Source organism: Zingiber officinale, chromosome 9A, assembly GCF_018446385.1.
Source record: "Zingiber officinale cultivar Zhangliang chromosome 9A, Zo_v1.1, whole genome shotgun sequence".
NCBI classification, from domain to species: Eukaryota; Viridiplantae; Streptophyta; class Magnoliopsida; order Zingiberales; family Zingiberaceae; genus Zingiber; species Zingiber officinale.
In genome coordinates, this window is record NC_056002.1 from 124667075 (window position 1) to 124680921 (window position 13847).

The 13847-nt window shown below is 37.5% G+C and overlaps 1 protein-coding gene across 3 annotated transcripts; it reads right to left on the reverse strand.

The window, feature by feature from the left end:
- Positions 1 to 4196: 4196 nt before the first annotated feature.
- LOC122020251 (protein FAR1-RELATED SEQUENCE 7-like) lies at positions 4197 to 7867 on the reverse strand. 3 transcript variants are annotated; one of them, XM_042578097.1, is made up of 3 exons: positions 7575 to 7867; positions 4696 to 6800; positions 4524 to 4617 (listed from the first exon to the last, which is right to left on the reverse strand). In XM_042578097.1, coding segments are annotated over exons 2-3 (2091 nt in total). In that variant the 5' UTR covers positions 6785 to 6800; positions 7575 to 7867; the 3' UTR covers positions 4524 to 4615. The 3 variants fall into 3 exon arrangements, with proteins under 3 accessions (XP_042434030.1, XP_042434029.1, XP_042434031.1); XM_042578096.1 differs by having other exon boundaries at positions 4197 to 6800; positions 7696 to 7867; XM_042578095.1 differs by having other exon boundaries at positions 4197 to 6800.
- Positions 7868 to 13847: the final 5980 nt, after the last annotated feature.

Consider the following 13847-nt stretch of genomic DNA (forward strand, 5'->3'; position numbering starts at 1 on the left):
AAAATTTAAAAGCACAACTCAGATCATCAATTTCATATCAATTGGATCTAACTGTGAATTCATAAATTCTTTGAATATATGCCAACCACTTCCCTATGTGAATTTAATGATTCTCATGTAAACTTACAACAGAAAAAAAAAACAAAATTCAGTTATTGATTTTTTTTTTTCAAGTTATTGTGTTAAATGTTTGCTACATGATTATAAAATTATATTAAAAAAATGTCACCTGCACATAGTGTTTTGCAATGAACAATCTATTGCTGAACTAATGGCTTCAGACAAGCACCAGTCTGTGGTTGAAAACTAGAAGCTTCAGAAAGAAAATCATCAAAAATAAGACATGAGTAATATGACGGCTTCCTGCTCCAGATCATTTTTCTTATCTAATTAGTACACGAATATGACATTCCATAACAGAACACTAACCAAAAGTCACTGTGATATAGTGGACGAAGTAAAATAAGTAGATTACCATGAAGTATAGAAAGCTGAAAAAATCCTGGATGTTTACCTGAATATGAAGTGGCATTAATTGAGAAAGCTCCAAATAACACTTTTTATTCTAAGTAAGAGTATACCAAAGCTTTGTATCAGTAAGAACCTCCAAGTTGTATTGTCTTTTAATACTACAGGATACAAATGGAACAAAACTCTGCACTACCTTGATGGTAACAAGAAATATAATGATTTTATGTGGTAATGAGTAGTTAGCAATTCCTGATTCCATAAAGCAGAACACATTAAATAAACGCCACATTTGTTGAACTTGTTAAAGTACAGTCTTTTGAAATTTCTATTGCAATTCAACAAGATTTCAAGTATCCATAATCGAGCCTATAGTCATACATACAAACATGACTAACAATTACTAGGCAGCACCATCTATCAAGAAATTAACCGAACCATAATATTTCTATTTTGCCATAGAAGATAGCCTGAAATGTGAAAAATACAATCTCTCTCTGAATGGGAAATGGCAACAAATAGAAATAACCATCCTTAGAAATCCAGTTGCAAAGAAAGAACAAACCTAGCTTCACACTTCAGACTCCAAATATTTGAAACTATTTTACTCCAAAAAAAGTAAGTTAACCAAAAATTTTATTTTATACAGAAACAAGATAATGTACTAGTTCCAAGCTGGTCTGCTTCATATTGTGAACTTTTTTAGTTCCTAAAATCTTTTGCTGATCAAATTGGAAATAAAGGATGATAAACACCATTCAAGCAATTCAGGAGCATAGAAAGCAAAATAAGATTCTATTTGAGGCTTACATGAAAAATTAACAACAATTTCAGTTATATGGATTCCTGTGCAGCCAAGCTCTTGGAGGACACAAACAAACTTAATTGATGATGAGGACGATAAACGAACGAGTGGACCACATCATCTTGGGTAAATCAATGGGAAACTGAACCAAGCAAGTGACAGAACCAAAAAAAAGTCAATGAGGGCCTACAAGGAAAGAGGAACGGTTCCCAGAAATGGGCCTTATGAGAGCACACTTTTGACAGTCAAGTCAGCAAAGACAATGGACCTCAGGACACAGATGTTAGCTTGAGCTTGATAGTGTGTGCGCTTGTGTGTGTTGAAGATGCAAATAGGAATAGAAGGAAGGGCCTAGTTTTTTTGGTGACACTTGATATTGATTATGCAATCAGTCAACACCATGATCAAATTATAGTAATACCGTTAGGAGTTGGATGATGTATTTTATGCAAGATCATGTGTGATATCCACATTAAATGAGTGATATCTCATTAAATGGTTTGTGGCCATCAATTCAATTGTAACATGAAATGTAAAGTTGATCAGGCATGATTGTCAAGCCTTGGTTGCCCTTTTCAAATAAATGACAAAATTGATGATCTTACATTAATTGTGGATGACATGCATGATCCTGCGTCCATGATGATTTGTTAGTTGCTTGAAGTGTTGGTTCCAACTCTGGAAAAGATTAGAGAGTTGACTGGGAGATGGCTTTTGGACCCTGATTCCAAGTGACTTTTTGAATTGGCAAGCCGATCTGTAGCCTTCGGACCAACCTAGCTGGGGTTTAATTGCAACTCCAACACAATAGTGCCCAAACCAAAATAACTTGTAAATTTGATTAGAGTTATGTGGACGAGGGTCAAGTTGGCTTAGTTGTTTCATGACAACAAAACCTCAAGGAATGCTCACATAAACTATGTCAAAAATGATAAATAAGGCATCATGTATCAAGGGAATTCCCACTGTGTCCATCTACAAAGAGCCTTGAGGTGTCAAGGTTGTTAGAAGTCAGATCCTATCTAGGAACAAGAGATCAATAGGTTTGGCTTGTAGGATATCCTACAATTTAATTGAAGTACATTTAGAACTATGTTTGACACACAATGCATCATATCAACTAACATTCAATATGTCATATTAATATAAATACTTTGAACTTACCATTGTAGTATCTAGATGCATAATTAAATTATTCATTTAATAATATACGAGCATTGCAATATAACTCTAACGGTTGCATCTTCATTAGCATATGATTTTGCTTGTGAAGGTCGCAATCCCCAAACTTCTCTACAACTGGATTCTCAAGCCTTGGTTGTCCCATCAAATTAGTGAGCTCTCTTTAGAAAATTGTAGAAGTTCTTGAATAGTTGTGGTGGGTATGGTAGATGAATTCCAGATCAGTCAACCTCACTAGCGCTACCATCAACAGGACATCATAGTAGAAGTCAGGAATAATGTGCATTTCAGCATTGAATCTCCGCATAAATTCCCTAAGGCTTTCTCAGTATGTTGCTTTACATTCAATAACACTTGAGGGATTCTCTTTCAGCATTGACAACCTCTGAAATGCTCGGAGAACTCCTAGCAGGTTGCTTAAAAAAACCAATGGAGTTTTTGGAAGATCCATGTACCATTATCATATAACACCTTTAGAGTCAAAGGAAAGGTTCGGGGAATTCCTTCGAGGTGTTGTACAACATTTGAGTGTGGAAGTCCTCCAGGTGCTCTATAGGACCAATAGATACATTAGATCCATCCTAAGGAGGAATAATTGGCGAATCAAAATGCTTCGGAACCTTAACCTCCTCTATCAACTCCTCCAGCGGATGTGACCTCCCAAGGTTCCAGTTGTCTCCTCCTTTGCTCTTGAAGTTTACCTTCTTCCAAGAATTACCCTCTTGGTTGGCCAAAGGAGCAAATCATTTGAAAAAGTCCAATTGAATGTGAAAGGTTGTTGAACACCTACACAAGAAAACTAGTCGCAAAGAAGCAACAGTTAGTATCTCCTAGAATGAAGGTACAAACTTAACGGATGCTATTGTTGTTTGCAGATGCTCTAGTGGCGGCTCCAATGATTGTCCTTGCTGGATCCCATTTACTTGTTCAGGACTCATCTCATCAGTGAAGGTCCTCCTAACATTGATAGTTGGGTGAACCAGATACTCTTCCGCAACTTGATGGAAAACCAAATCAAGCAAGTGAGAGAACCACAGGGTATTACAAAGACCCTCATGGAAGGAAAAGTTATTCCAGGAACAGGCCTAATGAAGGCCTGTAATCGAGCCAACAAAGGCTACAAACTTTAGGAAGAAAATAGCTTGTGGGAATCTGTCCCTACATGCATAAGAATGCTACAGGATGATATGAGTAGGGGCAGAGAGGCCAATGCCTTATTTTCTGGTAAGACTTGCCGTTACTCGCAGGTAGTAAGTCGCCATGATCAGATTAGACCCTCTGGCTATAAAGTTGGATATTGTATTTAATTTAAATCATGGCTGCCTCTTCAACCCAGAGTAGAGAGATTCTAACTTGGCTAGGAGGACATATGAGCTTTATGATCCTAATTCTAAGTGGCTTTTGAACTGGTAGACCAACCTGAGCCATTAGACCAAGTCATTCATGCCTAACCTAAGTCACAATCCTTATAAACAACCAATTAGAATCTCAAACTTCAATGACATCATCAAGCAAACATCATTATCATTATCATCATCTAGCCATGTTCTCCACAGTATTTGGAATCGGCTATACAAACTAAATTAATATCAGCAACTACAAAGACAAATCCAACTCTATAATTTATTTAAGTCAGCAATTTACTAGTGAACAGAAGATACCCCAATTATACTAACTAGATAGCCTACAAGACAACAATTTTAGGATCAGCAATTTCCAGAAGGAAAAAAAAAGAGAGGCATGAATTGAAAATATATCTTAATACTTCTAGAAATCAAGTTATACAGACTTGCTAAGAAACTGGTTTATGATGAGAGAAAAGGTTGGATATGAAAAAATAGGTGAGAAAACTAACAAAGAAAATAGTACAAGATTACTAATACACGTATGCCAAGGTTGGAGCTCCAATAAAAAATACCAATTGATGATTCAAAACAGCTATAATCACATTGTACATTGACTTGCAATGTTCTTCTTTGCAGTCAATACTTGAGAGAAACCAATCTGAAGTGCACTCTTTGCTATTGCATAAACCTCTTCAGATGTTGATCCTTCTTTTGCATATTTTACAGCATCACGATAAAGTTCATTATAACGTAAGCTCTCATCCAGTACAAATCCATTCTTGGCATCTTTGGTCCACCTCTTCAATATATAACACTCTGGAAGGGAGCGAACATCAACTGTTAGAAAGACCCTCAATATATGCCTACACAGGATACCAGATGTCTCAAACTTACAGCAGCTGCAACTTGTTCTTTTGTTTGAGAAGTTATAAGTCACTATAAAAGAGGTACTGATATCCTCATTCTTAGTGACATTAAACTTGCAAATAACGCCATCATCTATTTTGTCAACTAAATAACCAAGTGATTCCACAAATTCCTCCTGAAATACATCAAATATTGTTCTTGTGTAGATGTCCACCACTTGCTTCAGCATGTTTGATGGTGTACTCAGAATTGGTCTAGTATAAGATGAAGCTAGATCTTCTAATGCCTCCCTTTCATACCAACCTGCCATAGCTTGTTCAAGCAAAGAAGCAAGCACCAGTAAGGATGTTTTTGTATTGAAGTACTTTTCAAAAAAATTGACGAGGCTTTCAGGTTTTTGAGTAAATGAAACTTCTGCAGTAAATACATCTTTCACATAAGCAGGGACCCATTTTTGTCTGATGTCGAACAGAAGTTGCAGCCATGAATTTTCACCAAGGTCGAACTTCTCAATCAATGCCAACCAACATGACTCAAATATATCAGCTGTTCCAGACACATTGACACATTTTTCAAATTCTTGTTTGAAAGTATTTCGAGTCATATAAACATCAGACAGCCATTCATTACACTTATCTAAGACATGCTGTTTACAGATTCTTTGACGTGTCCCAGGGAACACCCTAGAAATTGCTGATCCGATAGCCTCATGATAGGCAGTGCTCAGAGAAACTGGATGGCGTCCACACATTGCTATGATCCAATTTTCAAAAAGCCAAACAAATGAAGCTTCTGACTCATCTGTAAGTAGAGCAAATCCAAAATTTAGAGACTGCAAATGATGATTCACGCCAGTGAAGGTGACAAAAGGAACCATGTCCTTATTCTCCATAAATGATGTATCAATTGTTACAGCATCACCAAAATAGTAGTATGCCATCTTAGCTTTTGCATCAGCCCAGAATGCATGAGTCAGACAATTATTTTTGTCAACTTGAAATGCATAATAGTATGTAGGATTTTCTGCTTGCATTCTCTTGAAATACTCCAAAAGATTTTGTGTGTCATCCAACTCAAAGGTAGATTGTACTGTATCTCTTACTTCAGTTCTAAAACCATTGCCATTTGAAGGAACATCACTGAATTCCCCAAATTTTCCAAGATGTGTTTTCGAGCTAGGAGCTGCTGGCTTTTCACGGTTAAGTGTACCACTTTTAGCAAGAACAACTACCTCACAATCAGATTGAATATAGTGCACTTTGCTTGGTGCAACTGCTAGATCATGAGTGTGCTCCAAGACGAGTTTAGAAACAATCCATTTACCATAATCTTTCTTAATCACCTCAAACATGGCCTTGCAGCCTTCTCTTGTAGGAGTCCGATTTCTTTTTTTCTTACTCTCATCAAAATTGTCTTCATATGGAGTAAAACCTTCTTTAGTACACACAAAGCGCCGCATAACAAAGGACTCATCCCTTGTTGAACGACGGGATAGTCTTATGCGGACATCAAATCCAATGCGGCTAGCATAGGCATAATAGAATGTTTGGGCAGCTTCATGAGATGGGAAGTCCATGCCCAGGTATGGGTCTGCATTACCATAGGATTCTGGTGCCACATAGAGAACTCTACTAGGTGCTGCCACTACATGATTGTGCTCCTTCACAAGTTTCGTAACTACCCATCTTCCATAGTATTTTTGAATTACTTCAATCATAGCATTGCAACCTTCTCGAATCGTTGCACGCTTTCTCTTCTTCTTTCCATCATCAAATTTCCCTTTTTTCAAATGGAAACCCTCTTTAGAGCACACAAAGCGCCGCATGATGATGGACTCATCATTTCTTGATCGTCGAGACTTGCTGATACGTACAGAGAAACCCACACGACTAGCATATGCCATATAAAACAATTTTGCAGACTCTTCTGATTCAAATTCCATACCTACGAAAGGTTCAATATTCTCTGAGTTATGCTGATGAGAGGAAAAGAGATTATCTGCATCAGTCAACTGACTGCTGACATCAAATGACATATGTTGTTCAATGTTATCATCATTGAGATCCACATTGTTATCCTTAAGTGATTCATCATCCTCACTTGAGGTACTTTCCATATGGAGAAATTATGTCCTGAAATAAGATAAAGTGAGGCATATAATGTTAAAAAAAATTGATAGTGATAGGACATGCCTAAAGAAATTGTCAGATAGCATGGCACAAATGAAACAATTCATGGAGCTGATGGATATTGGCCTTAAATCTTAACCAAACAAATGGATGTTTAAAATCTAATGTTTAAAAAATTGTCAGTGAAACAACATTCAGAACACAACATGTCTATGAATTTAGCTAATGAATATTTATTTTCTATTAAAAAAATAACAAAAAAGTCTCATTTAATCACCCTAAACCTAGACGTGTACCATAAACTATAACGTTATGCTAAGAATATAAATCTACCTCCATTGCTTAGAGAAAGAAAAAAAATAAATAAATGTTCCCCTGTTTTGCAAAGATTACTCCATCCTCCTACTAGTCTGTTCAAGATGAAAGTAATTTCTAGGTATTTAGTTGGCAAAGATCACACAAGAAAATAAATCACAAACCCAAAATTTGCTGCTACGATAAAGCTACACCCAAAACATCCGTGTGTTTCAGTTATGTGTATAGCAATTATTCTATGTGAACATCATGTTCTATTTTCCTAATAGACAGAATCAGCAAGACAAGAGTATATTAGGAAACGATGGGTGATATAAACGCAGTACGCTGAAACACATGAAGTATATGAAATAGAGTCAATAATCGTATAATGAAGAGAAGAAAAGCTTCACTATTTTCCCCTCAAAATCCAAAATAAGGAAGAAGAAATAAATCGATTAGCAGAAGCAGTAGAATTCCCACCCAACTAACTCTCACTTCCACCTGTCACCTCCTCGGCGGAGCGCAATCTCAAATGACGACTGAGGACTCTGAGGCGAATGTAATATGATAAGAAAGAAGGGGGGAGAAGAAATGAGCCTACGGTCCCACGAACAAGACGCCGAGAACACCGACGAATCGCCGGAGAGCAACGAGCGCCTCTACCGCCGGCGCCGGAGAAAGGGCGACGCCTAGTTTCGCTGCTCGAGGAGCCTGCCCTAACCAGGTACAAACTGAAACAAGCGGTCGAGCCCTGCCCCGGAGCATTCGCTATTACCATCTGCCGAACTAAACATCGATTTCATCCGGTCTAATTTGATCCAACGATGCCTAACTTTACCAGTTACAGGGGCGATTAATTTTCAGGCCAGTCACCTTTATTATCATTTTCATAAGAAGATATTTATTTTTTTAAAAAAAATATTAAAATAGAATTCCAATATATTTCTAATCTGAAAATATCTTAACAGTTATTATATAATTTAGATGTAATTTGAATTTTTGAATTTAATTAGTTACTTTTTAGATTTAGATTTTAGTTTAATTAGTTAAAGTTGGTTTTGGGTTAGATTTACATTAATATAATTCTTAGATTAGATTAGCATTTTAAGTTAAATTTATTTTGATTTTGAATTAAGTTAGGAAATTCAATTTTAATTAAAGTAATTAATAAATCAATTAATTTTGAATTAAATTATTAAATATTGAGTTTGATTATTTGATATTTTTGGATTAAGTTTCGAATTTATTAAGATTACTTTGAGTTAATTAATTAAGGATTGATTTATAGTTAATTGTTTTAATTTAATTAAGAATTTGATTATTGATTTAATAATTTATTTGATTTAATTTAATTAAGTATTATATTTTCAAATTCTAAAGTTAAGTTGATAATTAAGTAATTAGTTTTAATTTTATTGGGTTTAGAATTAATTAAATTAATTATTAGGTTTGATGAAAGATTACTTTAAAGTTAAATTAAACTAATTGGTATAAATTGTTAAAATTAATTGCATATTTTGAAATGCTTTTATTGAGTTGAAATTAATTGGGATTAATTATTTGCTTTGATAATGAATAGGAGCAAGGGGGCTTTTTATTCCTCCGACTCCCTGTAACTTCTATTATTTTTCTTACCCTAAAAAATCAAAGCTAAGATCTTTTTATTCCAGTCTTGCCCCAAGACAGTGTTTTTCAATAACCATTCTTCCTCAATTAAAAGATGAAAATTCTATTTCTTTTTTATTCAACTACATGAATCTGTTTCTTGGCCGATCGAATGATGGTCCGACCTCCCACTAATTCCTGACCTCGAGAATTATAAACATGACCTGACCTTGGTTTCCACCTCGAAGAAGTTGGTCGGCGTGCAATTCAAAACTCTGAAATTGTTACACGAGGACCTACTTTACCTATTCGAATAGAGCCCTATCTGAGCATCACTTTCTTGTTTCTTCGATAAGCCTTAACAACTTAGACATTATATTATCATTAACTAAGGTCTTTTTGGTTTATGTAGTGGATGTTTTTTATGAGGCCTTGGTCTCCAAGCATATCCAATTGGAAGATGAAGAATTTACTTCGCAAGAGAAAATGCTCTTAGTCGAGCGAGAGCTGAATCCAACGCGTCGACCGCCGCAGAAGAGGAGTTTCCTTCTTATTCTCTCCCAACACCCAAAGACTCTCCCTCCAAAGCCGAGGCGCCTTTAAAATGGAGGCGTAAGAGGCACCAACTCATTCTTTCCACCCGGGTTCCTGAGGGGTGGGCGTCTCCAATTAGGGTGTCTTCGCCCCATCTTACACCAGTCCAAGAAGAAACCTCTGCTCAATCCTCCGAGCGAACTTTGTTCGCTCTTCCTTCCATCAATCCAGCCCGAGAGGAGGTTGCATCCCAACCGAGCGGCTCTCCGGCTCTTTCTTCATATCCATCATCCTCCCTTCAAATTGCTCCATCCTCCAAAGCTCTACTTGTTGCAGCTCCCGCTATCGAGCCAAAAAGTCATTATTAATTTTCAGCCATCTATGATTTACCATCCATCCAGACGATATCTTCGTCATCGGCTCCACGATTGGTCTACAGTCGGATATTACTGAAGGGCCAGTTGATCAAGGCCTGGGAGATTGCTATGAGTCAGTCAGAGGAGTATACACCAACGAAGATGGTGGACAGGTATTCGAATGATTTAACCATGGTAAGTTTCAGCTTTCCGATCTTCTTTCATTCCAAACACCTCTAATGATATTTATTCTGTAGCGATGGGGAATAGGGATGAGTATTATGCAAATATTGGCAACCACTACAAAAAAAACTACAGTTTAGGGATGAATATTTGGGACGAATATTATTCGTTGCAAATTTGCAACGGGTTTTACAACAAAGACCAAATTCATTACTAATTAGCAACGTACAAAAATGGCAAGGAAATAAATTAGTCATAAATTAGCAACAAATATATATTCATCGTAGAATTCATTGCCAATCAGCATCGAAATATAAATTTCATTGGAAAATTTATAAAATCTGGGATGAAAAAATTTATTCAACACAGAAACTAACATAAACAAAGCAATATTTGTCACAAATATCTAGATTCATCAATAATTGACAACAAATATTTATTTGTCACCAATTTCATCGCATATTTGAGATGAATTTTCAAATTTGTCCCAATATTTTTTAAGTTATACTTTAAAAATTGGAAGATGACACTAGAGAGCTTGAAATGACACGAAACAGTTTCTATGGATTTGTATCGTTCTCCTGATCTTATTAATGGGTTCAAACATAATTTTTAACCAATATACTGATTGATCCTGTCTGAAATCTACGAGGTGGTGCGCTGGTCCTAATGAACGATGATTCCAAGGGAGATGAACTTCTGGAGATTCGGAAGAGCTCTTCAACGATCCTGCGCATAGTAAGATGAGCTAACCAAGCGTTAGTGACTCAAGACTGAGGTGAGGATCCCTGGCTAGGCCCTCTGACGCTCAAGTCAGTTCTCTCTCTTGAAGGTGAAAGAAAAAGAAGAAGAATTGTACAGTAATGAAAGTACTCAGAAGTAGAGTTTTGGATGCTAGAGTTGCATATCTTGGCAATGGAGAGAATCCTCCTTTTTATACTACCTCATATAACCTCCGTAGTCATGAGGTGATCCCCGTTTTGTTAGATTTTGTTAGAAGATGAAGTACCACTTTAGGCTTCGTGTAATAATCCCTCAAGAAATCTTTTTTGTACCCCAGATGTACCTCTTTTGTCATTTATGACTCATATTTATGATGAAGTATGAATAGGAATATGTCCCCATAATTGAAGAAACTTCTAGAAAATATTTCCCGCTAAATTTGCCAAGTTGTCATAAAGTTGTTCACTACTTGTATGTCATCTTCTGTTAAACATGTCTCGGTCAGTCATTCAAGCCGGTTGTGTATATATTGAGAATACCTTTTGTTAAGCATGTTTCGGTAGATAATGTACTGTAAACTTTATAAGGTTGAGTGCCTTTAAGATAGGTTGGACTTTGCCCGACAGAGTGCCAATAAGCACACTTGTGTTAGCTCAGTCCTCCCAGGGCCGATAAGGCACTAAAAACTATATAAGGCTAAGTGCCTTTAAGCTCGGTCGGGCTTTGTCCGATCGAGCACATATAAGCACACTGGTGTTCGCCTGGTCTTTGCTCGGCTGGTAATATATTGAAAGTTGTATAAGGCTAAGTGCCTTTAAGCTCGGTTGGACTTTGTCCGATTGAGCGTATATAAGCACATTAGTGCTCACTCGGCTTTCGCTCAGCCGATAATATACTAAAAGCTGTATAAAACTAAGTACCTTTAAGCTTGGTCAGGCTTTGTCTGGCCGAGTGCATATAAGCACACTGGTGGTCACTCGACCTTCACTCGACTGGTAATATACTAAAAGCTATATAAGGCTAAGTGTCTTTAAACTCGGTCGGGTTTTGTCCGGCCAAGCACATATAAGCACACTGATGCTCGCTCGGCCTTCGCTCAGCCGGTAATATACTAAAAGCTATATAAAGCTAAGTGCCTTTAAGCTCAGTCGTACTTTGTCCGACCGAGCGCATATAAGCACACTGATACTTGGCCGGTCTTCGCTCGGCCAGTAATATATTAAAAGTTGTATAAAGCTAAGTGTCTTTAAGCTCGGTCTGGCTTCGCCTGATCAAGCGCCTGTGGGAAACCTTTCATTTGGTCGGCCATTACCCTACTAACCATACATTCACCCAGCTATGAACCTATTTTTTCTCTTTCAACCATGACCTCCACGTCGTCCGATAAGCCAGCTTATCATAACCCATATCATTGACATTTATAAATTTTTTACCACGAACGAGTAATAAATATTTAATTCTTGTTCTAAAAATTTATAAACATGAGTGCATTGGTTAAATATTATGTTTGAGCCCATTAGTAAGATCAGGAGTGAGAAATCTGTGAGGGGTGCACTGGTCATGATGAACGATGATTCCAAGGAAGAATAACTCTTAGAGATCCGGAAGAGCTCCTCAACGATCCTACGCACAGTGAGACAAGCCAACAAAGCATTAGTGACCTAAGATCGGAGTGGGGATCCCTGGCTAGGCCCTCCAACACTCAAGTCAATTCTCTCTCTTGAAGGTGGAAGAAGAAGAAGAAGAAGAAGAAGTATCGTAATGAAAGTACTCAGAAGTAGAGTTTTGTATGCTAGAGTTGCATACCTTGCCAACAGAGAGGATCCCCCTTTTTATACTACCTCATATAACCTCCGTAGTCATGAGGTGATCCCTAGTTTGTTAGAGTTTGTTAGAAGATGAAGTACTACTTTAGGTTTCATGCAATAATCCCTCAAGGAATCTTTTTTATACCCCAGATGTACCTCTTTTGTCATTTATGACTCATATTCCTGATGAAGTATGAATAGGAATATGCCCCCATAACTGAAGAAGCTTCTAGAAAATATTTCCCGCCAAATTTACCAAGTTATCATAAAGTTGTTCACTACTTGTATGTCATTTTCTGTTAAACATGTCTCGACCGGTCATTCAAGTCGGTCATGTATATATTGAGAATACCTTATGTTAAGCATGTTTCGATCAATAATGTACTATAAGTTTTATAAGGCTAAGTGCCTTTAAGTTCGGTCAGTCTTTGTCCGGCAGAGTGCCTATAAGCACACTTGTGTTAGCTTAGTCTTCCCTCGGCCAATAATACACTAAAAACTATATAAGGCTAAGTGTCTTTAAGCTCAGGCGGGCTTTGTCCGACCGAGCGCATATAAGCACACTGGTGCTCGCCCGACCTTCGCTCGACCGGTAATATACTAAAAGTTGTATAAGTCTAAGTACCTTGAAGTTTGGTCGAACTTTGTCCAACCGAGCGCATATAAGTACACTGGTGCTCGCTCGGCCGGTAATATACTAAAAGTTATATAAAGCTAAGTACCTTTAAGCTCGGTCGGGCTATGTCCGGCCGAGCGCATATAAGCACACTGGTGCTCTCTTGGTTTTCACTCAACCAGTAATATATTAAAAGCTGTATAAAGCTAAGTGCCTTTAAAGTCGATCGGGCTTTGTCCGGTCGAGCGCATATAAGCACATTGGTGCTCGCTCGACCTTCACTCGGCCGATAATATACTAAAAGCTATATAAAGCTAAGTGTCTTTAAGCTCGGTCGGGCTTGGTCCGGTCGAACGCATATAAGCACACTGGTGCTCGCTCGACCTTCGCTCGACTGGTAATATACTAAAAGTTGTATAAAGCTAAGTGCTTTTAAGCTCAGTTGGGCTTCACCTGACCAGGTGCCTACGGGAAACCTTTAATTTGGTCAGCCATTACCCTACTAACCATACATTCACCCAGTTATGGCCTCTTCTTTCTCTTTCAACCATGACCTCCATGTCATCCTATAGGCCGGCTTATCATAACCCATATCACTAGCCTCCCCCTCAAGTCTAATCGAAGGAGGTGTAACCGATTGACTAGGCACAAGTCTTAATTTCTTTTGTTTGCTTTACTCGTCTAACTCATTATTTTATACTTTCTTTTCTTTTCTCTCTCAATTATGCCTTGAGAGTCGAGCAACTTTTCAAAAATTATTTTGTTGGTAATTGGTTCTTCAACGGAAAGAGAATGTTAGAGGCGCTCGAAGATATGACGCCTCAGCCTATGATTTGGTCTGTCTTGTCCATCATAAATGCCTCTTTATGGGCGAGCACCACGTAGCATTTTCTTCTATTTCTTGAAATAACCATTAACATGCTTCTTT